Here is a 22,757-nt window from a genome sequence, read left to right as displayed (position 1 = left end):
TTTTAGTTTTATATTAGTAGGTTGTAAGAAGGAATAAATAGGAGTAGTTTACTTGAAAAGTCTTTCGTCCCTTCGTAACGTGTCCCCTCCTCTTTCCTTTCCTCTTCCACAAAAATCAATACGACGACTCTCTCAACAACAACGAGAACAGAGACCATCTCGTCGTCATCATCTCATCACATCGTCCACCACCCCACCAGTATTCGTTCAGAAAGAGAGAGAGAGAGAGAGAGAGAGAGAGAGAGAGAGAGAGAGAGAGAGAGAGAGAGAAAGAGAGAGAGAGAGATATAAAGCATGGGTCAAATTTTCAGCGCGTTGATGTCGTACTTCTCCGCGAATCAAGAAAAAGAGTACAAAATAGTCATCGTCGGTTTAGACAACGCGGGAAAGACGACGACTTTATATAAACTACACCTGGGGGAAGTCGTGCAAACGCAACCGACGATTGGATCGAACGTCGAGGCGGTGGTGCACGAGAACGTCTCGTTTGAAGTTTGGGATTTAGGCGGCCAATCGAGTTTACGAAACGCTTGGCAGAGTTATTATAAGAGTTCGGACGCGATGGTGTTGATGGTGGACAGCACCGATCGAGGGAGAATGAATTTATCGAAGCAGGAGTTGTTTAAAATGCTCGACGCGGAGGAGGTGAAGAATAATCCAAAGTGTTGCGTGTTAGTGTTTGCGAATAAGCAAGACTTACCGGACGCCATGACGGTGGTTGAGTTAACCGAGACGCTCGGTTTAGATACGATTGCGAATAGAGATTGGCACGTCCAAGCGTGCTGCGCGTTGAGTGGGATGGGATTGAACGAAGGATTGAGCTGGATCGCCGCAAAAGTTACCGGAGGAGGCGCGGATGGTATTTCCACCTTTATGGGCGGAAGATGATGGATGATATAAAATTTAGAAAATTGTTTTAGAAAATATAGCACACGGCGGTTGTGTTTGTTGTAATAGCAGCGACGACGACACGACACAAATATTTAGGAGTATCACGAAGATGGTGTAGAGCTCGAAACTGTTTCTTCCTTATCTTCTTCGTCCTCGTCTTCCTCTTGAATGTGGACGCCGCCTTTCCTGTCCTCGATACCCGGCGTTTTCGGTCCGGGCGTCTTCGGCTCTTCGATCGACGGAGGCGGCTGCTCGTCTTGTCGTTCTTCTTTCGGCGGCAAAAGTCTCGGAACCGCGTGTTTCGAGGTATCTTCGTACTCTTCGACCATCTTCTTCAACTCCTCGATGCCATCTTCTCGTTCGCTCGCGATTTGCTTGATCGAATCGGCCATTTTTACGTACGTGTCGTACTCGGCGACTTTGTACGCAAAGATCGCCATGCGTACTCTCGGCTCATTTTCTCGCAGAAAACACTTACATCGATCCAACAACATCGAAGTCGTTCCTTTTAATTGCGACTCTCTTTTATTTTCCAAAATCTCGTATCGATCGATTTCTTTAGCTTTACCGGGCGACTCTTGCTTCTCTTCGGGAAGTTGATGGAGTTTCGCCAGCTTTTCTCGACACGGCGCGAGCTGATTGAACACCTTCTCGTGTTCGTCAAACGCGCCTTTTAATTTTCTCGCGAAACTCAATTCCATCTTAGCCACGACGTCTGAAAGTTGGTGTTCGAACTTATCGAGAAAGTTTCCGTACTCTTTGCTCGTTTCGTTCAAAGAGTACGACACCGCGTTCAAGAAACCGTTGATGTGTAAAACATCGTTCAACAAATCGTAATTTTTCTTGTTCTTTTCGATGTTTCCGATATCGATACCGGAACTATTCGCTCGGTTCGATATCGCTTGCAGCTCGGACGCGAACTTCTCCGACTTCAAAGACGCCAAGCGTTGATGGCGTATGAAACTCTCCCCGTTTCTTTTCAACGTGTGCGCCACGTCACGAATAATTTCAACCGCGTACACCTGAACAAAAAGAGATACAGAAAACCTCGTTAGTCTCATCCAAGCGTTTCATAAAAGAAAAGAAAAAAAGGAGGTACCGTGTGTAACAACTCGTCGTCGTGTTGGAACTGAATGCGCGTGTTGAATACGACATCCTCGGTGAGCTGAGGATTTTTATTCAGTCTCGTTTTCTTCTGTTTCGTCGTCGTCATCATCCTCCAAGAAGTTTAACGCGCGCGTTTTTGTATCGCTTTTTTTTTTCTTTCGTCGTGAGTATTTTTTATTGGAAAAAACAAACAAGAGACTTTCGCTAGTAAATATAATAATGGATTCTAAAAACTATTCTCTTCTTCGTCTCTCTCTCCTGTGATGACTCGAATATCGCGTCATCGTCATCGTATCAAAATCATTATTATTCTTTTTACATAATCTCTTTGACCATCTTCCCAACTAAAACCATCTGCTCCTTCGCGGCCAATCGCATCGTTCGCATCTGCGTCAACTCTTCGTCCACTTCCGGAGTGACCCCTTCCGGTCGACTTCTCAATTCCTCCTCTTGTTGCTCAAATTGCACGTCTTGTTCGTCCATGCTCGCTTTAAACCCATCCACGGCGCCGGCTAATTCCGCTAACTCCACGTTTCCTTCCTTCGCGACTGTTTGAACTATTTCCTTCATCTTTTCGTCCGTCGTTTCGCCTTTTTCCGCCATGATTTGCCACTCTCTTATGATGTTATCAATCACCCCTAACGTCGGCGGCGCGTTATACTTTTGATACAACTGCACGAGAAAACTCAGAACGCCTTGTAAACTCGCGATGACTCGTTCGTCGTCGTTCCTTTTCTTCGATTCTTCCAACATCGCGTGTGCCGCCGCGACCACGCCTTCGGTGAGTACACCTTGTTCTCCAAACTCTTCGGCTTTGGCGATAACTTCCTCCGTGGTTTCGCACGAAATCAGCTGGTAAAACCGTTCAAACTCTTCCGGAGCGACGTTTGGTGGCATCGGGGAGGCGTTGTTGTACGCATCGATCGCGTCTTCTTCCATTCCGCTTTTCGTGACGATGATATTCTTCTTCATCCTTTTCGTTTTATTCATCTTTCGTCGTTGTTTTTTGTGCATCATCGTCCTCGAAAATGCATTACGATGATGATGATTCGCGGAAGAAGACGTCGTCGTCGTCCTAATCATCATCATCGGTCCGTTCATCATCATCGCAACAGAAGTAGTAGCAGTAGCACGCATCATCATCCCGTGTTGTTGTTATTCTCTTCTTCTTCTTTGTGTTGTTGTCTTTGAATAAAAGTCGATGATTTAATATGTGTGTGTTTTCTTATTAAAAAAAAAAGAGCTTCAGAAACGCACGAGAATGAAAGTTGAGAATTTGAGACCCTAAACATAAAACCAACTTTGCACGAGAGCGTGACACGTCATCACTTCCCTGTCCCCTCCACGCGCGCGCGTTGACTGGGGACCGCGCGCGCGCGAGAGGTGCTGAAAAGCGCGCGGATGCACCCATACACCTCATAAAACGTTTGCAGGAACTCGGAGCTGGAAAATACGCGCTTTTTACGTATTCTCTCTCTCCGTTTATTTTCTTCCTCGCAAAAAAAAAGAAAAACTAGGAAAATTGGGGGAAAAGAAAGAGAAAGAGAAAGAGAAACTTTTGTATCTGTATCTAAAAAACGAATTTTTTTTTGCATTTCCTCTTCACTTTCTCGCGCGCGCATTTGCGCGCATTTGCGCGCGCATATAATATCACTTTTTTTTTGCGTGCGCGCGCGCACGCGCGCGAGAAAGTCACACGCATTGCTATCATCGATAGACCTCTATCGATGATAGTGGGTGGAAGGGTGGGAGCTCTTTTCTTCATCGTTTGCTTTCTTTTTTATTATATAGATACAAATCGATTTTTGTATCTCTCCTCCCGCATGGCAGATGAATGAATGAAAAGAGCTGGGAAAGAACGGACAAAGGGGGTTCGAGTACGGGGAGTTTTGACTTGCGCGGGCGAGTTTCTCCCTTTTTTGTGTTCTTTTCTTTGTCGTCGTGTTATTGCATATCTTCTTTCTTCTTCATCGAAGAAGAAGTCAACGACGACTTTACATGGAGGAAAGAGCATTTTTTGGGAAAGAATTCCAGCCTTTCATTTTTTGAAACGGGATTTGAGTACCGTTGGGGGAGTTTTGTATCGATTAAAATCGAGAGTTCTCTCCTTTTTTTTTTTGGGATTTGATTTTTCATTACGAAAACATGTTTTTGGATTGCAGAAACATGTGACAATACAACGTCTCTCGAGCATCCATTTGCGATGCTCAGCCTATCATGACACTCGGCTCTCATGAGATCGATCGAAGAAACTTTGATAGGTGAAGTACGTTGATTTTTGATTGAAATATATCATTGAAAATACCATAAAGTGTTTAAGTTCCATATGCGTATTTTTGCGCGGCGCTGACTTGTAGCGATCGCGGTGACCGACCTTTGAAAAAAGGCGAGTTGTCCGAAGCATGCTCATGTAACGACTATTGAAATATTTTCGGCAGAAACGAATCTGGGAGCCCGTGGTGGTCTTCTATCCAGAGAAGTCTCGTGCGATGAGATTTGGGAACGGAGGAAATGGAGAGGACGTAAAGCTTGTGCGACGGTGTGTTTCTGTTTAAACATCACAGGAAATATTTAGGATGGGGAGTTATAGTTGAGTTGTAATACTAGTTTGAGTAGAAGAATAAAGTTGTTTTTTGTTTTCTGTCTGTGTTTTTTTTTCGCCAAAAAGAAAAAAAAGAGCATTTTGCAGAAAAGAGCAGACAAGGCAGAGAGAGAAAAAATTGGTTCATTATTTCTTTGCCGTCGAAAGAGAAGGCAAAAACCTACACACCCAAAGTTTTTGATCGCTCTTCAGAAGAAGCGCACGACGCACACACACTTTTGCGCGCGCACACATCATAATCATCTAAAAATTGAACGTTTTACTCGTAATAATAAACATCATGGGAGGACACGTCGTCGCAGTATTCGCAAACGCACACACGGTACGTCTTCTATTCTCTTCTTTTCCTCTTAAGTATTCTTAAATGTATAAACACATGAACAGATATTGTCGAGCAAACGAGGAGGCTATAACGGCACAGCTTTAGCGTCTCGTTCGAGCGGCAGCAAAAACAGCAGTAACTTTAAGAGCAAACTTGGGAATGGGAACACCAGACGACGACTAGGAGGATTAAAATCGCGAATCACGACGACGAGAGCTTCCGTGGAAGAAGCCGAGGAGGTGGAGCTGGACTGCATGGACCGAATGGAGAAAGCGATGGAAGTGATGACGGATAACTTTTCCACGGTGAGAACTGGACGAGCGAACCCGAACATGTTGGACAGAATAGAAGTTGATTACTACGGAGCGATGACGCCGTTGAAATCGTTATCGAACACGAATAACTTGGACGCGCAAACGCTCGTTATTCAGCCGTTCGATAAAGGCGCCTTGAAGGAAATCGAGAAAGCGATCGTGAGATCGGATTTGGGGATCACGCCGTCGAACGACGGGTCCGTGATTCGCTTAGTCGTGCCGCCGTTGACGGCAGAGAGAAGAAAAGAGTTGACCAAACAAGTCAGCAAGTTGGGCGAAGAAGGTAAGGTGGCTTTAAGAAACGTGAGAAGAGACGCGATGACGAAGATTAAAAAAATGAAGACGGACAAGACTTTGGGCGAGGACGAATTCGCCTCGTTCGAAAAGAAGATTGAAGATTTGACGACTTCGTACGTAAAAAAGACCGAAGACGCGGTGAAAGCGAAGGAGAAAGAGTTGACTACGGTTTAATTTAAATATATGATAATAACGAGAACAATAACAACAACAACAACACTACGTGTACTTTTGTTTTGTCGCGTGAGATTGCGCATCGTCGTTCTTTTTTTCTGCTTTCGCGTCGTGTTCTAGTTTTGTTTTTGGCTCTCTACGTCGTTGAAGTCTTCCTCCTCCATGGACATGCGCTCGGCTGGACTGACAATCTTTCTCCACGCTTGCGGTCCCAAGTCTCGGGCTAAAATGAAAATGTTCTCCGAGACTCGCAAAATGAAGAGTCCGAGGACGACGAACCAAATACCGAATAACCCGAGCTCTTGCTTTGACACGCAAAACCACAACGCGTACGCCGAGAGAGGCAAGTTGATAACCTGCGTGAGAGCGGCAAATTCTATTCTCCCAGTGGCAAAAACTAACCCGTCCGTGACGCAAACGCAACAATACGTTAAGATGGAGAAAAATACAATCGGCGCCACGGATCCTACCTCTGTCATTACGGTCGCGTTCTTCGTAAACATCTCCGGTTGATACGCTAAAATAGAGGCGCAGATTGCGCCAACTCCCGCTCCTAATCCCAACCCAGCTAATAAAAGTAATCTCCCAGCTTTCCTCACATAAAGCGATTCTTTACTCGTCGCGAAACCGTTCGCATTCCTCGGTCCAGCCGTGGCGAGCACGGACTGCGCGCACGCCGATAAAGGTTCCGGACAAAACTGCGCCACGGAAACGATACCCGCCACGACTTGGTGCGCGGCGATTGTAACGACGTTGATTGTCGACGCCAAAGCCGCTGCGTAACTATAAAACAACATAATACACACCGATCGAACGGATAAGACGCCACCAGCGGTGATAAATGGTTTCGAACGCGCTCTCGTAGGCATTCGAAACATCAAATTGTGATTTCTCGAAAGCTTTCGCAGAAAGATCAAAGCTCCGAACGTTTGCGAAATCGCGGTAGCAATGGCGGCGCCCGCGATGCCCATTTTAGGTGGACCAATGACTAAATACAAATCCAAAACTAAATTCAATCCTCCGGCGAAAGCGAAAATTTTCATCGGCGATTGTGAATCTCTTTGTCCGAGACACGTCGCCGTACCAACGAGCGTTATTAAAAAACACGGCATCGTGAAAGCTCTCGTTCTTAAATACGTCACCGCCGGTTGCATGACGTGAGGTTGCGTTTGCATGAGATCTAAAAGCGGCACCGCGAAGACAATCATACCAAAAGCCGCTAACACGCCCATAACAATCGCAATAGTGAGTGCGTCGGAGATGACCATCGCTAATCCTTTCGCGTCCTTCGCGTCCATATTTCTGCTCACCATGCCAGTCGTGGCAATCGTCAGAAACTGAAATATCATCGCGACGAAACCGAAAATGGACGTGTTCGGTCCCAAAGCCGCTAGATACGTCGCCGATATGCGGCCGACGCACGCAGTATCCACTAAAGTCATGACTGGATCGCACAAAACGGCCCCGAGTGCGGGAACGGCAAACTTCACGACTTGTCTCAACGTCAACGCTGGAAAGTCTATTTCTTTTTCTTTTCTGCCGTTCTGGACGACGAGCGACGACGTCCCGGCGATTGGTCTCGGGGACTTCTGTCCAGATCCCATCATCTTCGGGCTTTTTGGATCTCTCGTCGAGGAAAGCGCCGTCTCGTTGCCGCTGTTTAGAGCGTTACTACTATTCAGAGGTTGTTTGCCCATCGCGCCGTGTCCTCTGGGATGCAAACCTCCCGCGTCTTTCGATTTATCGCCAACGCGCATCGCTTCCGCGACATCAATCGGTCTGTTTTGTTTCTGTTTCTGTTGTTGAAGAAGTATTTGTTGTTGTTGTTGTTCAGAAGAACTCGCAGAAGTCGGTTTTGAATCTCCAGCGCCCATGATTTCAACCTTGGTCACTCTCTTTGTCGTCGTCGTCGTCGTCGTCGTCTTCGATAGGAGTCCCGCCGGGCGTCGTTGTTCTTCCTCTTCTTCTTCGTCTTCTCGCGAGGTCTCGTCGAAACTGTCTTCTTCTTGATCCTCTCCAAATTGATACAAGATTTCGTCGTATAAAAAAGGAACGTTTCGATCTTCTTCTTTGTCTTCTTCTTCTTCTAAGTTATCTTCTTCTCTTCTTTTGTCGTGCGCTCTGAATACTTTTCGACCTCGAGTTTTCGCGTCGTTGTTCTTACTGGTAGTAGTAAAATGTCTTCTCCTCGGTTGTCTTCTTCTCGAAGATGATGATAAAACTGCAGACGAGCGCGCGAACAGTCCGACACGGTTATTGCTCGCGCTTCTCGTCGTCTGCATTCACAACTTTTAAACGTTCTCCTCTCTGCCCCTCTTTTTCTCTCGCGTCGTCGTCGTTAATGTTGTTGTTGGAATCACACCAAGACCTCTCCTTCTCTTTGTACTCCTCTTCTCTCGTTTTTCTCGATGATGTGAAAGTTCTTTAGAATTCTTGTTGTTGTCGTTGGTAGATGATAAAATAAAGCACTCTTCTCGAAAGAAGAAAGAGAGTTGTTGTTGTCGTTGTTACGCTCTGTTGTTGTCAAAGAAGAGAGAGAGAGAGAGAGAGACTATGTTTTTATACTAATAATAAAGCTTATAAAAGCTTTCGTCGTGCAACAACAAAAAAGAGTGAAGCACAAAAACTTCTTCTTCCTTTGACGACAGAAGAAGATGTTTTTTTTTTGAAGACTTTTCTCTTGAGAGATTTTTTTGCCACACAAGAACAACAAAAAACTCTTCTCGTTTGAAGAAGAAGAAGAAGACGAGAAGAAGAAGACAAGAAGAAGAAGCAAAAAAAAAAATGCATCGTCAGAAAAAAAATGGCATCGTCTACATTTAACTTCGACGAGTTGGCAAAAGAAGTCCTCTCCTCCCAAAAGCAAGAAGAGATGAAGACGGATAAGGAGACAAAAAAGGAAAACGACGACGACTGGCAAAACCACCCGATGTTTTGGGAAAAAGGCGAAAACGGGAACTGCGAAGATTGGTTCGACGAAAACTCGGACGAGTTTCAAGCGTTGAAAGCGTTGTTACACGACGATGATGATTTGACAATAAAAGAAAAAGCGGAGATGCAAAAGCAGAAAGGAAACGCGCGGTTGAAATATAAGATGCAGAAGATGTACGCGAGGAAAGCGGTGGAGGAATACACGCTCGGGATTGCCTTGTGCGAGGACGCTTTAAAACAAGGAGGGCGGCTTTTGGTGGAAAACAAAATTGAAGAAGACAAAGAAGAATTGAAAGAAGACAAAGAAGAAGACAAAGAAGAAGAGAAAGAACGAGAGAGGAAAGAGATTCAAACGATTCTCTCGCAATTATATAACAACAGAGCGTTCGCGGCGTTGAATTTAGGAAACAACAAACGGTGCATCGAAGACGCGGAGAAATGTTTAGAGCTCGACGAGAGGAACATCAAGGCGTATTTTCGAGCGGCGACGGCGTGTAAAAATTTGTTCGATTACGAGCAATGTTTGAAGTTTTGCAAGAGAGGCTTAGAGGTGGAAAAAGACGCTCCGGAATTGAAATCGTTGAAGAAAGTAGCTAAAAAACGATACGAGATGGAAAAGGAGGAAAAAGAGAAGAGGTTAGAGATTAATCGAGGCTCGGAGGTTTTGGCGAAAACGTTGACGCGGACGAAGAAAATCAAGTGGGGGCCGCCGAGATTACACACCGGGCAAAGGTTACCAGAGTACGACGAACAGGCGAACGTGTTTGCGTTTTTCACGTTAATCGTGTACCCAGAATTCGATCAAACCGACGTCATTCAGCAGTTCAGAGAGAACGATAGCTTTAAAGCGCACTTGGACGTCCTGTTCGATCCGAACGGGCCTCCGTTACCGTGGGACGAAAAGAATGAATACGACAGAAATTCAGTCGGGTTATATTACGAAACGAACGCGGTGAAACCATACGAAGAGGAAGCGCTGGCGATGAAAATTGCCGAATACGCCGGTGGCGACGTGAAAGAAACGATGATGCAAAGCGAATTAGAGCTGAACTTGGAAGCGCACAGAACGGATCCGAGAGATAGAAAATTCGTCCAGTTGAAAAGCGAAAACTGGACGCTCGCGGACGTCTTGAAAGAGAAAGATTACGTCGTCAGCGGTCACCCAACTTTGTTTTGCGTGGTTAAAGGCAGCGCGTTCGAGAAGAGGTTTTTGGATGGACAGTGGACGTATTAATTGTATCGTCGGTGTTTGTTTCCTAGTTCCTCCTAGGTACCACGGTACAGGTACATAGTATTAGTATTTAGTATTACTTAGTAGAAAATTTACATTGTTCGTCGTCGTCGTTCGAACGCAAAACAAAATCTAAGATCCGCAACATCTTTTAAACCGTTTCCCACTGTTACACGGACACGGCGCGTTATTCGAATACGCGCCTTTCAAATTCCTAGCCTCTAGTTTCATGTCTCCGCTTTTTTGTAAATCTCGCACGATGTTCTCAAAGTCCGCGACGGATTTGGGTAAGCTCGCGCCTTTCTCTAGAACTGCTTTCCGAATCTTCCCAAACATCAACTTCGTCGTCGCGTGCGCTAATATCACTCGTTTCACCTTATCCGCGGTAATTTCATCGTCCTCGCATAATCTCGCGACCTCGTTCAGTCTCGTTTGCCTCTTCCCGATGGACGTTGGATCCGTCAACTCTTTTTCCGTGAGTTTTGTGCAAATTTTTTCCAACTGTTTCGAACTCAGACCGATTTTATTAAACCCGGAACTCACATCAGAAGCGACGTTCGTGCCTTCCTCTTCCGCTTTCGAGAACATCTGAACGAGTTCTCGCAGAGTGAACGTTTCCGGTGGGAGCTCCATTTTATTATTACTTTTTACTCCGAAGAACCCTTTGACGGTATCGAACATACTAAAGTTCTGGGGAGAGGAAGTGGAACTCACCAAACTCTTGCTTTCGTTTCCTCTTCTTCTTTTCAAAGAAGATAACGAAGAAGGGAGAAATTTCTGTCGCTGCTTCCTCATCATCATCAACGTCTTCATCATCGTCTCTCTCGCTCTCACTCTGTCTTCATCCTCGGTTGCAAAAAGGAGTTACTATCATCCGCCATAATAGTAGAGTTCGTTGTTCGTTTCTGAGAAAAAAGTGAAGAAGCAAGAGGAGAGAAAAAAAGAATCAATTTCCTCAAAGAAAGAGAGAAAGAAAAGATTGATGTTGTCGTCCTCGTGTATCAGACGAGGACAAAGAAGAGCTTTGGGACTGTCGCGTTGTTTGTTGCGAAACGCTTCTTTGTCTTCTTCTTTTTCGTTCGCGTCGTATTCAACGAGAAGAGAGCGACGACAACTTTTCAAGGAAGAGCAAAAACCGGAACAACAACACGATGATGACACATTCTTTCCGGAGAAGAACGAGAGAAGAACGGCGTACATAGAAACGTACGGGTGTCAAATGAACGCCGCGGACAGCGAAGTCATCGCCGCCGTGTTAACCTCGCACGGGTACGAGATCATAGAGAGCAAAGAGAAAATGATTTCGATGACATCTCCTCCGGAAGTGATTTTGGTGAACACGTGCGCGATACGAGACAAAGCGGAGGAACGAGTGAAAACGAGACTGAGACAGTTTCGCTCTGATACTACGAAGAAGAGTAGTTTTAGTACTCAGCAAAAGAAGAAGAAGAAGGCAGTCATCGGGGTGTTGGGATGCATGGGCGAGCGCATCAAAGGTGACTTGTTGAAGAAAGACTCGAAGGGTGTTCGGTTGGCGGATATCGTGGCGGGACCGGACAGCTATCGAGACTTGCCGAGATTGATTGAAAACGCGATATCGAATAATAATAGTAATAATAGTATTGGTAAGAAAGAGAAGAAGAAGAAGAAAGAGGATGATGACAACGAGGAGAAGAATGACGATGGAAACGAATCGTCGCGAAAAAGATTCGAGCCGAAGATTACGGAGACGATGAACGTCGAGTTATCGACGACGGAAACGTATTCGGAGATTTTCCCCATGCGAAGAGGTCGAGTGGAAGATATGAGCACGTCCGCGTTCGTAACCATACAAAGAGGCTGCGATAATATGTGCGCGTTTTGTATCGTTCCGTTCACGCGCGGGAGAGAGCGTTCGCGGGATTCGGCGTCGATATTAGAGGAAGCGAAGAAAAGATTTTACGAGGAAAATGCGCGCGAGATTGTTTTGCTCGGACAAAACGTAAACAGTTATTCGGATAAATCGCACGCCGCAGCCGCAGAGGAAGAGTCGTCGTCGTCGTCTTCAAACACCGCAACAACGACGACGTCGAACGAAGTATATGCCGAAGGATTCAAGAGCGTGTACATGCCGAGTAGGAATCATGAGTACGATTTCGCTAAATTGTTGAAGGACGTGTGCGCCATCTCGCCGGAATTACGCGTCCGATTTACATCGCCGCATCCCAAGGATTTTCCGGATAATCTGCTCCAAACGATTTCCGATACACCAAACGCTTCAAAGTTGTTACATATGCCGGCGCAGTCTGGATCGACGTCTGCGCTTGAACGAATGAATCGAGGATACTCGCGCGAAGCGTACATGAATTTAATCGACAAGGCGAAAGCAATCATCCCAGACGTCGCGTTTAGTTCCGATTTTATCTCTGGTTTTTGTGGAGAAACTGAAGAGGAACACAAAGACACCATTTCACTTTTAAAGCGAGTGCAATACGAACAGGCGTTTACGTTCGCGTATTCTTTGCGAGAGAAAACGGCAGCGTCGAAAAAATTAACCGACGACGTGCCCGAAGAAGTAAAACAGAGACGATTAGCAGAAGTCATTGAAACGTTCCGCGAAGCGGCCAAAGAGAAAGCAAAGGGCGAAATCGGGAAGACGCACTTGGTTTTAGTCGAAGGAACGAGTAAACGTGACGATGCAAAAGCAACGGGAAGGGCAGATAACGGGAAACGCGTCGTATTCATGAACAACGATGAAAGTAAGAAAGGAGAGTACGCAGAGGTGCGGATTCGAGAAGCTGGCATGAACACTCTGATCGGCGATTTCGTGAAGAAAACAACCGCGAAAGCGTTTTACGATGCAAACGCAGGGAAAGCTTGGTACGCGTAGTAGGAAATATATATAATAAATGTAATATTTGTATAACAATTTAGACGGCAATCGCAAATCGACAAAAGCGTTCCCGGATTTATTCTTTTTTTTTCATTTGTTTGGTTTTAAATAGTGTATAAAAGTATAATCCACATCATCAGCACCATCATCATCGTAAAATACAACAACGAAAGGTGACGATAGATTGATCAGTAATGAATCTGTTGTTGTTTCTTTACGCCCGCTTCAACTTTTTCATGATGTCTTTGCCGTGCGCGGCGTAAACCGCCAAGGCGAGGATGGCGCCCATCATTCGCATGCTTTCTTTGTAGTTTTTGCACGGCGTGATGGCTTTCTCGGTGTACGCCAAGTACATCATGGACAAGATAGCTCCGACGCGAACCTTGGCGAAACCAATTTGCTCGTTCTCAGTCAAGTACATTTGAGCGAAAAGCAAACCGAAGATGAGACCCATCAACATGACGGCGCACCAGTCCAGTTGCGCGTATTCGACGGCGGTTCTCTTCCCTTTCACATTCGATACGGCCGCCAAAAAGTCAGTCGTGATCATTTGAAGGAAAAATGCGAGGCATCCGAGAGTCATGCCGAAGAGACACTTCGCCGTGGTCGTCGCCGGTTTGTACCAAACCGAGCCCGCCGGCAAGCGAGAGGTTGAGCTGACGGACGAAAACAAACCGATGAACACGAAGGAGGAGATGAGGCCAGCCGTGTATTCTTTGGCAACCACCGGAATGGCGACGGTTCGAATAGACTGAGTAGAATGCGCGATTTGCAAAGTCAATCGTTGGCACGCCATGATTAAGGCCGTGTTGCAGTATCTCAATCTCGCGCCTTCAGAGCACTTGAAGCAGACGTAAAACGCATCCGCGAGGATGGTGCACAAAAACACCCCAGTCCACGACGCTCCAGACGCTTGGACGACGGACGCTTTTTTCAAGCCGTAGAACTTAGCGCCGAAACTTTCGATCGGTAAACCGATTTTGTCGCCCAAAAGCATGACGGCGTAGTATAACCCCATCAAGTTGGAAACCAGGATGACCTGTTTGTTGTGTACGTTGAGTGTTGAATTGAATGAGAGCACCGGTAATTTAAGTATTTGAATTATTCCAATCGTACGTAGTAATAATTGTCGAATTTACTCAATTCTCCAATTCACTTTCTTTACTTTGAAACAACGACGAAATTTATGAACGACGACGACAGAAAGAATAAAAATGAATGAACTAAAAACTACTCCTTCGCTTTTGGCAAAGTGTCTCGAGCGATAATACCTTTTGCGAAGATGTAAGAGAAGCCCACATGTTTACAACAGAATTGAGAATTTGAATGAAGAGATTTCATCATCATTCCACGTGGCAAACAGACCCCCCTTTTTTTTTTTTTCAAAAAAACGAATAAAATGCTCAAAAGTGATGAAAACGCAGAGGTTTGTGTTTTTCTCGTATTCAAAAATTCTAGGTAAGACACCGCGACTGGTATAGGTATGTGCTGCACACGTGCACACGATGCACACATCAACAAATTAATCGCTAAACAATAAGCTGGCAGCGGTTTCCGCGTTCCCCCCGGTCGCTTCTAAAGCCTGGACGACTCGTTCGCGAGAGAATCCAAGCTGCATTAAATTGGCGACCACGGCTTCCGGAAAGGCGCTTCTTCCTCCTCCTCCTTCTCCTCCAGCTCCTCCTAAACCACCGCCGGCGATTGGGGGAGAGACGACGCCGGAAATTTCTGTCGTTGCCGGACGCGACGGTCGTTCGTGCACTCCGCTCACTTCAGCGGCGACGTCATCTAGTGGTGGTGCTACAACTTTCGTGGTGTCGTTCTTATTCTTGTTCTCGTCGGTGGCGTTCATCATCGCGTCTTGTTGTTTCAGGTTTTCTTGATCTTCATGTTGCTTCGGAATGTCCCCTTCGCCTAAAAACGGAATCTCCTCACCAGTTGTGCCAATCTTCAGGACGTTCTTCTTCAAATCAATCACGCACTGATGTCTCTTTAACATGTCCAACCCAAAAATAAACTCCATCTTTTGTCCCTCTAACACGGAAAGAGAACACGCTAAAAACGTACTGCCGACCTTAATTTGCGCTTGAAGCACTCTTCCGACGATTTTCTGCGTCCCCACGCCTACCGCGGTACCTTTAAAGCGTTCGTCAATATCCTTTTCTAAGTTACACTGTCTCGCGCAGTCTAAACCCATGATGGACATCTGCGCTCCACTATCGATGAACACCTTCATTTTGTGTCCGTTCAACTCCATGTTGCAATATAACATAGTCACACTTCCCCAAATCAGCTCTGGCGTATCTTCCATCACTTGCTCGTACATATCGTCGTTCCGCTTTTGTTTTAAAATTCGTTCTATTTCTTTTTGCGCCTCAACGTCGAACGGGTCTCTTTCCAGTCTCGCGTACATCTCCGCTTCTTTCCTCTTCGATTGTGTTCGCGTGTTCGCTTTCATCACGTATTTCGTAAACGCCTTCACGTCGTCCTCTCTGAGAATCGTTACCAGCCCTGGAGGTAACGACGAGTCCCCATATTCCATTTCTCGTTTCAAATCAGCCATCATTTCTCTCGACTGCTTTTCTAGCTCTTCTGGAGTTTGAGGAACGCCTCCTCGCGATGAAGGTTGTTGACCGACTCCACCACCCATACTCATCATCGGTTGTTGTTGTCTTTGCTGCTTCTCCGTGACTAAAATCATATCGTCGTTTTGTAACCCTTTAGATGCGATCGTGCTCGTCTCTGCGTTCGTCTCAACAATATCGTCGTCTCCAATTAACACTTTCCCGTTGTGCATCAATATTTGTTTCTCTTCGGAAATGTTCAACTCGATGGCAATCATGGCTTGCAAATTCACCAAAGGCGCGTTCGAATCTATCTCTATTTGCGCGATGTTGGATTCGTTCGTTTGATTGCACACGGTTAATCGCATCTTTTTTTCGGAAACGTTAGTGTTGTTGTTGCGTTCAAACTATTCTTATTCTTTTTAAGATTGTGTGTTTGTGTGTGTGTGTGTGTGTACTCTTCTGTGTTCTTCTCTTTCGAGTGATGATTTGTGAAGTTGTCTTGTCGTGTTGAATGAAACGTAAAACGAGTGTCTCGGAACGAACAATCATCAATATACGCACATGATGAGAGGGTGGTTAAAAATTAAACTCTACAATAGAAACGACTAGAAACCTATGTACGTGTATTTATGCGCGAAGACAAAACGAGGATTCAAAAGAAATCGACGCCGGTTAACTCGGCGCTTCTTTGCCACAACCACTTGGCGTCTTCTTCGTTTCTCGCGGCGTTTGTCGAGACTTTCTCTTTGCAGTTATCGAAATATTTGCCGCGATATTGTTTCGCGGTCGGATCGGAGGCGAGATAGACCGAGGTTTCCGCACCTTGAGCGGGCGTTTTCATCGTTTGGCGTATGATGTTGAAGATGATTTCTTCGTACCATTGCGGCTTTTTATCCATGTCGTAGAGGTATCTTCCCAATTCCGTATCCACCGCCCCCGGATGCAAAGAATTAACCGAGACGTAATCACAGTCCTTCTCTCGTTCTAATTTCCTCTGTAACTCGTTCGCGAATAAAATGTTCGCTAATTTCGACTGCCCGTACGATTTCCAGTTGTTGTAACTCCCCGCTTTCTCGTAAAACAGATCGTTCTTCTCCAGCTTGCCAAATCTGTGCGCTTCGCTCGACACGTTGACTATTCTCGCGTCTCGCTGACTCTCCAACAGTTTCGGCAACACCATGTTCGTGAGTTTAAAATGCCCGAGATGATTTACGCCGATTTGATATTCAAACCCATCTTTGGTCTTCATCTCTGGCGTGGCCATAACGCCCGCGTTGTTGATTAAAACGTCCAAGCCGTTTTCTGAATCCATAAACTTCTTCGCGAACGCTTCGATGGAGTTCTGGTCGTTCAAATCCAACTCTTCGATTTCTATATCTACTAATCCACTATTAACACCGAGCGTTTGTGCTAAACTCTCTCTCGCTTTTTCCATTTTCTCTTTATTGCGAACCGCGCAGATGACTTTGTAGTCTTTTTGTAACATCGCCAGCGTCGTTTCGTACCCGATGCCGGTATTCGCGCCGGTTATTACGCACGTTTTTTTCTTCCTTGCATTCTGAACACTTTCGACGTCACCCCCCCCGTTTGCTGATGAGGACGACGACGATGAAGACGCTCTGGTGTTGGTAAAAACAACCCCGACTGCTCTTCTGCGCCTCCTCTTAAAAGCCGTGCGACGAGTCGTCTTTTCAGGAGTCGTCGCAGCAGCGGCGGTGTTCTTCGACGAGTAACTTTTGGTGAGAGTAGGAGTAAACATATCTCTCCGTTGCTTGTGTGTTGCGTAAAGAGAAAAGTGTGGATTTCCCCAAAAGCAGGAAAAACTTCTTTTCGTGCGCGCACACACAAAACAGGCGAGAGGAATACTCGTCGTCATGAAAGAAGAAGAAGAAGACAAAGAAGAAGAAGAAGAAGAGAAAGAACAACAACGACGAAGAAAAAAAGAGATTTCTTTGTTGCTCTCCAAGTGTCGCTCTTTGTTAGAGCGTGCGAGAAGGACGGTCGCGGAAGCGCGGATTGGATTTTTTACTCACCCCCCCGGAAACAATTTTGTTGGGAACGAGAACGAGAACGAGAACGAGAACGAGGACGTAAACGAGAAGAAGAAGAAGAGAGATGCGGCGATGACGGAGAGTTTAGAGCGAACGCTCGAGGAGTGCTCTGCGACGGTCGCAGAAATCGAGAGGAGAGTTTTAGTATTCGCAAACAACAACAACAACAACAACAACAACAAGAACAACAACAAGAACGAGACCAAAATCGTCCTCGTGTTTAAAACAGAAACGAGAACGATACGAAGAGAGTTGGAGGAGGTGAGGAAACACTTGACGAGTTTCAAATGCGACGACGACGAGAAAAGAAGAATACCACCACCGTTAATCCCGGAACCGCAAAAAGACGCGTCGAGAAAAGAGCGAGAGGACATCGTCAGAGAGGCGTTGCGCGAAGAAACAGACCAGTTTGTGTATTGGAAGAAGTCGGCGAAGATGTATTTAGAAAAGGCGAAGAAGAAGATGAACTCGGTGGCGACGAAGACCAAGACGGCGGTGAAGAAATTCGCCGCGACGACTGCTGCTACTACCACGACGACTACGACTAAAAATGAAGAAAGATATAGCGACGCGCAGAGGCAAAGAGAACGGCGAGAAGAGGAGGAGATTCGACGCTTGCGAAGGTACGGGTACGAGAACGCGACGACGAATAATAATACCGGAGAGCAGAGCGTGTTCGAAGGAGATTTAGACGAGAAAAACGAAGAGGAAAAAGAAGACGACGACGACGCGCGGAGGAAAGCGTTGTTCGCTACGATAACACCAACAGTAACGACGATGACATCATCGCTTCCAAGCAACAACGACAACAATAACAACAGAAATACCGACAACACTCGTTACGACATCAACGCCGCTCGAAACTCCACCCTCGCCGCCAACCGTTCCGCCATCGCTTTAGAAGACAGTTTAAAACAAGCTGAACGCGCTGAACAAGCTGGGAGAGACACTTTAGAAAACCTGCGACGCCAACGAGAAACGTTGCAAAGAACCTCGGCGCAGATGCAAAACGCGAAAGATACCGTGGAAGAGAACAGGAAAATCGTGAAGAAAATGAGCCACTGGAGTCGTTTAGGTTGTTAGAGAGAGATGCAGAGAGAGAGTCGTTTTAGTAGGTAGTAAAAGTAGTTCGGACTTCTTCTTCTATTTATAGTATGGTCGTGTAAAAGCCCCTCGATGATGTACCTATGGTGTATTATTTGTACTCCGCGTGCGTCTTTTGAGAAAGGCACCTTTTTTTTTCTCTCATCGTCATCGTTAAAAAATCGTTACGACGACACAAGTTTGACGCGCTTCTTTGTTAAGAAGAAGAAGAGATGGACATCGTGCACAAAATGCGTCTGCACGCGTCCGTGGACCAATTATGCGTGGACGATATCAACGCTTCAAACATTCACGGCATGTTGCAGTTCGCGAGAGAGGATTGCTTTTCGATTAAGAAAGATTTAATCGACGACTGCGCGGAACACGTGACGAGACGAATCAAACACGATTCTCAAAACGTTCGAGTGAAAGCGTTGAAGCTGGCGTCGATTTTAGCGAGAGAAGGACCGGAGGAGATGAAGTTATGTCTGAGCAAACGCGTGGCAAAGATACTAGGAGATATCGTCGTCGATAACGGGGAGAACTTTGGTAAAAAAACGTTCGAACACGCGAAGGACACCACGGAGTGTCTGTTCGGCAATTTGACGAAAACGAGCGGGAGCGCGATTGGTAGCGAGAGTAGTAACAGAGGGAGTGATTCCGCGAAAATTGTCGGAATATCCGGACAACACTCGCAACAACACTCGCAACAAGCCTCGCTCACCGGTCTCGAAGTCGCGTCCGGTTTACTTCGCACGGCGGGCGGAACGGCGATGAACGTGGCGGAGAAAATCGGAGCGCAAGTGAACGAAATCGCAAAGGAGAAAGAAAAACATCGAACGAAAGTGGACGAAACGTACGAAAAGTCTGAGATGACCGGTGGATCGTTGGCGGATGCCATGCGAGGAAGAAGTGGAACGACCGCGAGCGGACCGTGGGGGAAACCGGAGGAAGAGGAAGAAATAGCAAAAGTAAAACCAGAAATAAAAGCAGAGCAAACAACGATGACACCAACACCGTTGTCTTCAGATCCTCTGGCGGATTTGCTCGGGATGGCGACGAATTTTAGTAATAGCGGTAGTGCGCGCCAAGGAGAACAACAATCCGATTCAGAAGTGAAGCGGCGGCAGAAAGCGTCGGAGTGGGTGCTCAAAGGTACCGGTCCTACGAGAGCTATGGTACAATCACCACCGCCACCATCAGCAATGCCAACGTTAATACCGTTGGATGGATCCGAGGAACAAAAACGAGTCGACTCGTTGTGTGGCGTTGCCGGAGTAAAGCTCGTCCCCGACGAAGCCGAACTCGCGCAACTCTTTGAACACATCGACAGGAAAGGATTAGAAGCATCTTTAATCGTGCGAGCGCTGCTTGATAAAATAGCCTTCGGGTACGACGCTGAGCTCATGGACGCGCAATCTGGATGGAAGTGCGCGAAAAAAGCGCTGGGTTGTGTGTCTAAAGCGTTATCTCGACGAGACTCCGCTTTAGCGCACGCGTTGAAAGAGGATGAAAACGTAAAGTTGACCCTTCGCAAGACGATGGAAATCAAAGGCGTGAAAGATACGGTGAAAAAATCTGCGGGCGAGATTTTGAAGCAATTGGACGAAATGGACGCCTCGTTCTTCGGAACTACTAGTGAGACCACCACGGCTCCTCCTCCTGCTCCTCCTCCTTCTTCTTCCTTTCAGTCGGGAGGATTAGACGCTTCGCTGTTCATGGTCGATGCCGCGAGCGATACGAACGACGCGTTCTTTTCGTCCATGGCAGGTACGACGACAGCGGCAGCGACGACGACGACGGCGAGGACAAACTACGACGCACCAAAAGCTCCAATGACCGGACCAGGTTTACAAGCTTTAGCGGAATTAGACGCGCAGCAGCAGCAGCAGCATAATAAAGATGGGACGAGACAAAAACAAGACGTGACGAAAGCGTTTGCGTCTTTGAAATGGTAAAATTGAATTTTTTATATAATTACAAATAACTCTCTCCCTCTCTCTCGGTGTAGTGTGGTGTATACGATGCCGCGCTTCTTAATCCTCCTATATTCTCTTTCTATTTATTTCTTCCAAAAGCCTACGCCTGGTACCTCCCGACGATTTTATACTTCGACTTGAACTTTCGCTCCCAATCGTTGAGAACTGAGAGCTGTTCGTCATCCAAATCCGACAAATCCGTATTCTCCACGTCCTCGATTTTCAAAGACATCAGCGCTAACGCTCTCGAGGCGTCTCTCCCCGCAAAATTCGCGTACGGTCCTTCCGGTCCGTAGAAATCTTTCGCCGCGGTCACGTCGTAGACGATATCTTTACAGCACAAATATATCCTCTTTTCCTGAGAATGATTAGTCCCTCCCCCGGTATATCTCATCAACTCCTCTCGAGTTACAATCACGTCTGGGACGATGACTAAAGATTCCATCTTATCCTCCAAAGAGTCTCTCGGAGAGATGTGGAGTTGTGATGATTGCCCTTGTCCTCCTCCTCCGTTATTCTCTCCTCCCTCTTGGCTTTGGGCGTTCCCCATTTTGCAAAAGAGAGATGAGATGAGAGAGAGAGAGCAAAGGAGGGGAGCGTTTTTTTTTTGGGTGCGATTATGACGTCTTTTTTGTTCCTTTTTTCTTTTTCTTTTTCTTTTTCTTTTTGTGTTGGTGTTGGTGTTTGTCTTGAGCAGGGCGAAAGGCCAGAAAAGCGACGGGTCGCGGTGGCGGCGGTGAAGAAGATGGTCGGAGGAGAGAACTTTATGCGCAACTTAAATGAGTCTTCATACGTTCTGTGCTAAATTTATATTAAACTCTACTATTTACATCTTCTCAGTGAGGAGAAGAAGAGGTAAAAATTAAACCAAAAAGCTGGCGGTGTTCAACTTCTCGGCCAATTGGAGTTGAACCTTGGCGACGTTGGCGACGTACGAAACCATCATGCAATCTCTGCCGCTTTCGCCAAAGACTCGGGCGAACTGGTCGTTTGTCAACTGCGGCGTCGCTCGGAGAACCTCGGCGACTTGCCTACCTACTCTAGAATTTCCAACGACTATTGAAGAACTCTCCCCTCCGTTTTCTTCCGCGCGTATTTTGCACTCGTCCAGTAACTTTTCAATCTTTTCCACGGTTTTCTTCAAACCTTCCACGGCGCTCGAGTTTTCCGCGTTCTTTTCCGTTTTCGTCGCGCTCAACGCGTCAAAGCCGACGCGTTCCGCGAGCTCGAAGTTCGTCACGCACGCGATTTCTTGGAAACACGCGGAAGACATGCCCATGTCCTCGTCCTCGTCGTCCTCGTCCTCGTCTTCGTTTTGATGTTGTTCTTTCTTTTCCTCTTTCCCGCTTTTTACTGCTTCTTTCTTTTCCAACTCTCGCCTTCGCGCGAGCGAACTGACGCCAAAATCTAAACTCCTGCCGACCCAAGCTCTGACCAAATTATCCGTATCCTTAAACTCCACGTCGAAGGTTAAATGCAACGGCGCGGAGATGTTCATGCCCATCTCTTTGGCGTAAAACTCGTGTATTAAACTCGACGCCGGGACGATCCCGTCCCCGGTGGAATACCATCCAATCACAATCTCTTTCGGGTTTACTCTCGCGTGTAACTCAATCATCGCGCGGTGGAATTCCACGTCCAGTAAAACCTGCCCGGTGGATTGTTGCACGTTGTGTGGCACCGCGTACGAATTCGTCACTTCCAATCTGTTTGTTTTCGCGTCGTAGTGGCCTAATAAAGTGCCGATCACTCGTTCCACGTTGTCGTTGCGGCGCACGTACGAGTCGCAGACGTTGAAAATGACGTTCGGATGGACGACCGCTTGGGACACGGAACCGGAAATTGGTAAGAAGAATCCCATTATTATATTACGTTGTTATATGTCTTCTTTATCTTCTTCTTCGTATCAGAGAGTGCAGTATCTGTCCTCGAATACGACGAATAAGAAGAAGAGTTTTGCGCTTACAAAACCTTTGTTGTTCGAGGAGATAAAATGAAGTTTTTTTGCGTGCAGAGAAGAATCGAGCCCAAAAAAGGAGCGACAAAAAAACAAAGAAAAGAGATTTGGTGGTGGTTTTTTTGTCTTTTGCAAAAACCAGACTTCTTCAACAAACGCATAATATAAAAGCTCCTCTTCTTCTTCTTCTTCTCTTCGACGACGACGCGTTTAGAAGGAGCACGAGGAGGAGTAAGTGGTATGCGTAATAAATGCTCTCTGCTGTTGTTGTTATTAAAATTTGGCGGCAGCAACCTATCTCAACGCAACAAGCTCAAATCTGTGTACAATTAAATTCTTCAATAAGCAATTCGAAGAAGTTTAAGTTCTATTATTATTA

At 46.3% G+C, this 22,757-nt stretch overlaps 15 protein-coding genes across 15 annotated transcripts; 6 read left to right on the top strand and 9 right to left on the bottom strand.

Annotated features, from left to right (window-relative positions):
* Positions 1 to 294: 294 nt before the first annotated feature.
* On the top strand, positions 295 to 888 carry Bathy08g00790 (ADP-ribosylation factor-like protein 5A; the record flags this gene model as incomplete). Its single annotated transcript, XM_007511586.1, has 1 exon — positions 295 to 888. One exon carries the CDS (start codon positions 295 to 297, stop codon positions 886 to 888), a length of 594 nt encoding a protein of 197 aa, XP_007511648.1.
* Positions 889 to 992: 104 nt separating this feature from the next.
* On the bottom strand, positions 993 to 1,952 carry Bathy08g00780 (unknown protein; the record flags this gene model as incomplete). Its single annotated transcript, XM_007511597.1, has 1 exon — positions 993 to 1,952. The coding sequence occupies one exon, from the start codon at positions 1,950 to 1,952 to the stop codon at positions 993 to 995; it is 960 nt and encodes a 319-aa protein (XP_007511659.1).
* Positions 1,953 to 2,313: 361 nt separating this feature from the next.
* Positions 2,314 to 2,988, bottom strand: Bathy08g00770 (predicted protein; the record flags this gene model as incomplete). Its single annotated transcript, XM_007511533.1, has 1 exon — positions 2,314 to 2,988. The coding sequence occupies one exon, from the start codon at positions 2,986 to 2,988 to the stop codon at positions 2,314 to 2,316; it is 675 nt and encodes a 224-aa protein (XP_007511595.1).
* Positions 2,989 to 4,880: 1,892 nt separating this feature from the next.
* Bathy08g00760 (ribosome recycling factor) lies at positions 4,881 to 5,707 on the top strand (the record flags this gene model as incomplete). Its single annotated transcript, XM_007511695.1, has 2 exons — positions 4,881 to 4,922; positions 4,985 to 5,707. The coding sequence occupies 2 exons, from the start codon at positions 4,881 to 4,883 to the stop codon at positions 5,705 to 5,707; spliced, it is 765 nt and encodes a 254-aa protein (XP_007511757.1).
* Positions 5,708 to 5,823: 116 nt separating this feature from the next.
* Bathy08g00750 (MATE efflux family protein) lies at positions 5,824 to 7,989 on the bottom strand (the record flags this gene model as incomplete). Its single annotated transcript, XM_007511496.1, has 1 exon — positions 5,824 to 7,989. One exon carries the CDS (start codon positions 7,987 to 7,989, stop codon positions 5,824 to 5,826), a length of 2,166 nt encoding a protein of 721 aa, XP_007511558.1.
* A 521-nt stretch (positions 7,990 to 8,510) lies between these two features.
* On the top strand, positions 8,511 to 9,872 carry Bathy08g00740 (predicted protein; the record flags this gene model as incomplete). The annotated part of the gene is made up of 1 exon (XM_007511388.1): positions 8,511 to 9,872. The coding sequence occupies one exon, from the start codon at positions 8,511 to 8,513 to the stop codon at positions 9,870 to 9,872; it is 1,362 nt and encodes a 453-aa protein (XP_007511450.1).
* A 129-nt stretch (positions 9,873 to 10,001) lies between these two features.
* On the bottom strand, positions 10,002 to 10,502 carry Bathy08g00730 (unknown protein; the record flags this gene model as incomplete). Its single annotated transcript, XM_007511297.1, has 1 exon — positions 10,002 to 10,502. The coding sequence occupies one exon, from the start codon at positions 10,500 to 10,502 to the stop codon at positions 10,002 to 10,004; it is 501 nt and encodes a 166-aa protein (XP_007511359.1).
* Positions 10,503 to 10,851: 349 nt separating this feature from the next.
* Positions 10,852 to 12,738, top strand: Bathy08g00720 (CDK5 regulatory subunit-associated protein 1; the record flags this gene model as incomplete). The annotated part of the gene is made up of 1 exon (XM_007511514.1): positions 10,852 to 12,738. One exon carries the CDS (start codon positions 10,852 to 10,854, stop codon positions 12,736 to 12,738), a length of 1,887 nt encoding a protein of 628 aa, XP_007511576.1.
* Positions 12,739 to 12,955: 217 nt separating this feature from the next.
* On the bottom strand, positions 12,956 to 14,042 carry Bathy08g00710 (unknown protein; the record flags this gene model as incomplete). Its single annotated transcript, XM_007511390.1, has 2 exons — positions 12,956 to 13,780; positions 14,013 to 14,042. The coding sequence occupies 2 exons, from the start codon at positions 14,040 to 14,042 to the stop codon at positions 12,956 to 12,958; spliced, it is 855 nt and encodes a 284-aa protein (XP_007511452.1).
* A 221-nt stretch (positions 14,043 to 14,263) lies between these two features.
* Positions 14,264 to 15,673, bottom strand: Bathy08g00700 (DNA damage-inducible protein 1; the record flags this gene model as incomplete). Its single annotated transcript, XM_007511303.1, has 1 exon — positions 14,264 to 15,673. The coding sequence occupies one exon, from the start codon at positions 15,671 to 15,673 to the stop codon at positions 14,264 to 14,266; it is 1,410 nt and encodes a 469-aa protein (XP_007511365.1).
* A 287-nt stretch (positions 15,674 to 15,960) lies between these two features.
* Positions 15,961 to 17,184, bottom strand: Bathy08g00690 (short-chain dehydrogenase/reductase SDR; the record flags this gene model as incomplete). The annotated part of the gene is made up of 1 exon (XM_007511458.1): positions 15,961 to 17,184. One exon carries the CDS (start codon positions 17,182 to 17,184, stop codon positions 15,961 to 15,963), a length of 1,224 nt encoding a protein of 407 aa, XP_007511520.1.
* Positions 17,185 to 17,431: 247 nt separating this feature from the next.
* Positions 17,432 to 18,442, top strand: Bathy08g00680 (unknown protein; the record flags this gene model as incomplete). The annotated part of the gene is made up of 1 exon (XM_007511291.1): positions 17,432 to 18,442. One exon carries the CDS (start codon positions 17,432 to 17,434, stop codon positions 18,440 to 18,442), a length of 1,011 nt encoding a protein of 336 aa, XP_007511353.1.
* Positions 18,443 to 18,675: 233 nt separating this feature from the next.
* Bathy08g00670 (unknown protein) lies at positions 18,676 to 20,400 on the top strand (the record flags this gene model as incomplete). The annotated part of the gene is made up of 1 exon (XM_007511403.1): positions 18,676 to 20,400. The coding sequence occupies one exon, from the start codon at positions 18,676 to 18,678 to the stop codon at positions 20,398 to 20,400; it is 1,725 nt and encodes a 574-aa protein (XP_007511465.1).
* Positions 20,401 to 20,521: 121 nt separating this feature from the next.
* Bathy08g00660 (predicted protein) lies at positions 20,522 to 20,971 on the bottom strand (the record flags this gene model as incomplete). Its single annotated transcript, XM_007511523.1, has 1 exon — positions 20,522 to 20,971. One exon carries the CDS (start codon positions 20,969 to 20,971, stop codon positions 20,522 to 20,524), a length of 450 nt encoding a protein of 149 aa, XP_007511585.1.
* Positions 20,972 to 21,283: 312 nt separating this feature from the next.
* Positions 21,284 to 22,282, bottom strand: Bathy08g00650 (predicted protein; the record flags this gene model as incomplete). The annotated part of the gene is made up of 1 exon (XM_007511628.1): positions 21,284 to 22,282. The coding sequence occupies one exon, from the start codon at positions 22,280 to 22,282 to the stop codon at positions 21,284 to 21,286; it is 999 nt and encodes a 332-aa protein (XP_007511690.1).
* Positions 22,283 to 22,757: the final 475 nt, after the last annotated feature.

This window comes from Bathycoccus prasinos (assembly GCF_002220235.1).
Source record: "Bathycoccus prasinos genomic : Chromosome_8".
Classification (NCBI taxonomy): Eukaryota; Viridiplantae; Chlorophyta; class Mamiellophyceae; order Mamiellales; family Bathycoccaceae; genus Bathycoccus; species Bathycoccus prasinos.
This window is presented reverse-complemented; position numbering and strand designations above follow the sequence as displayed.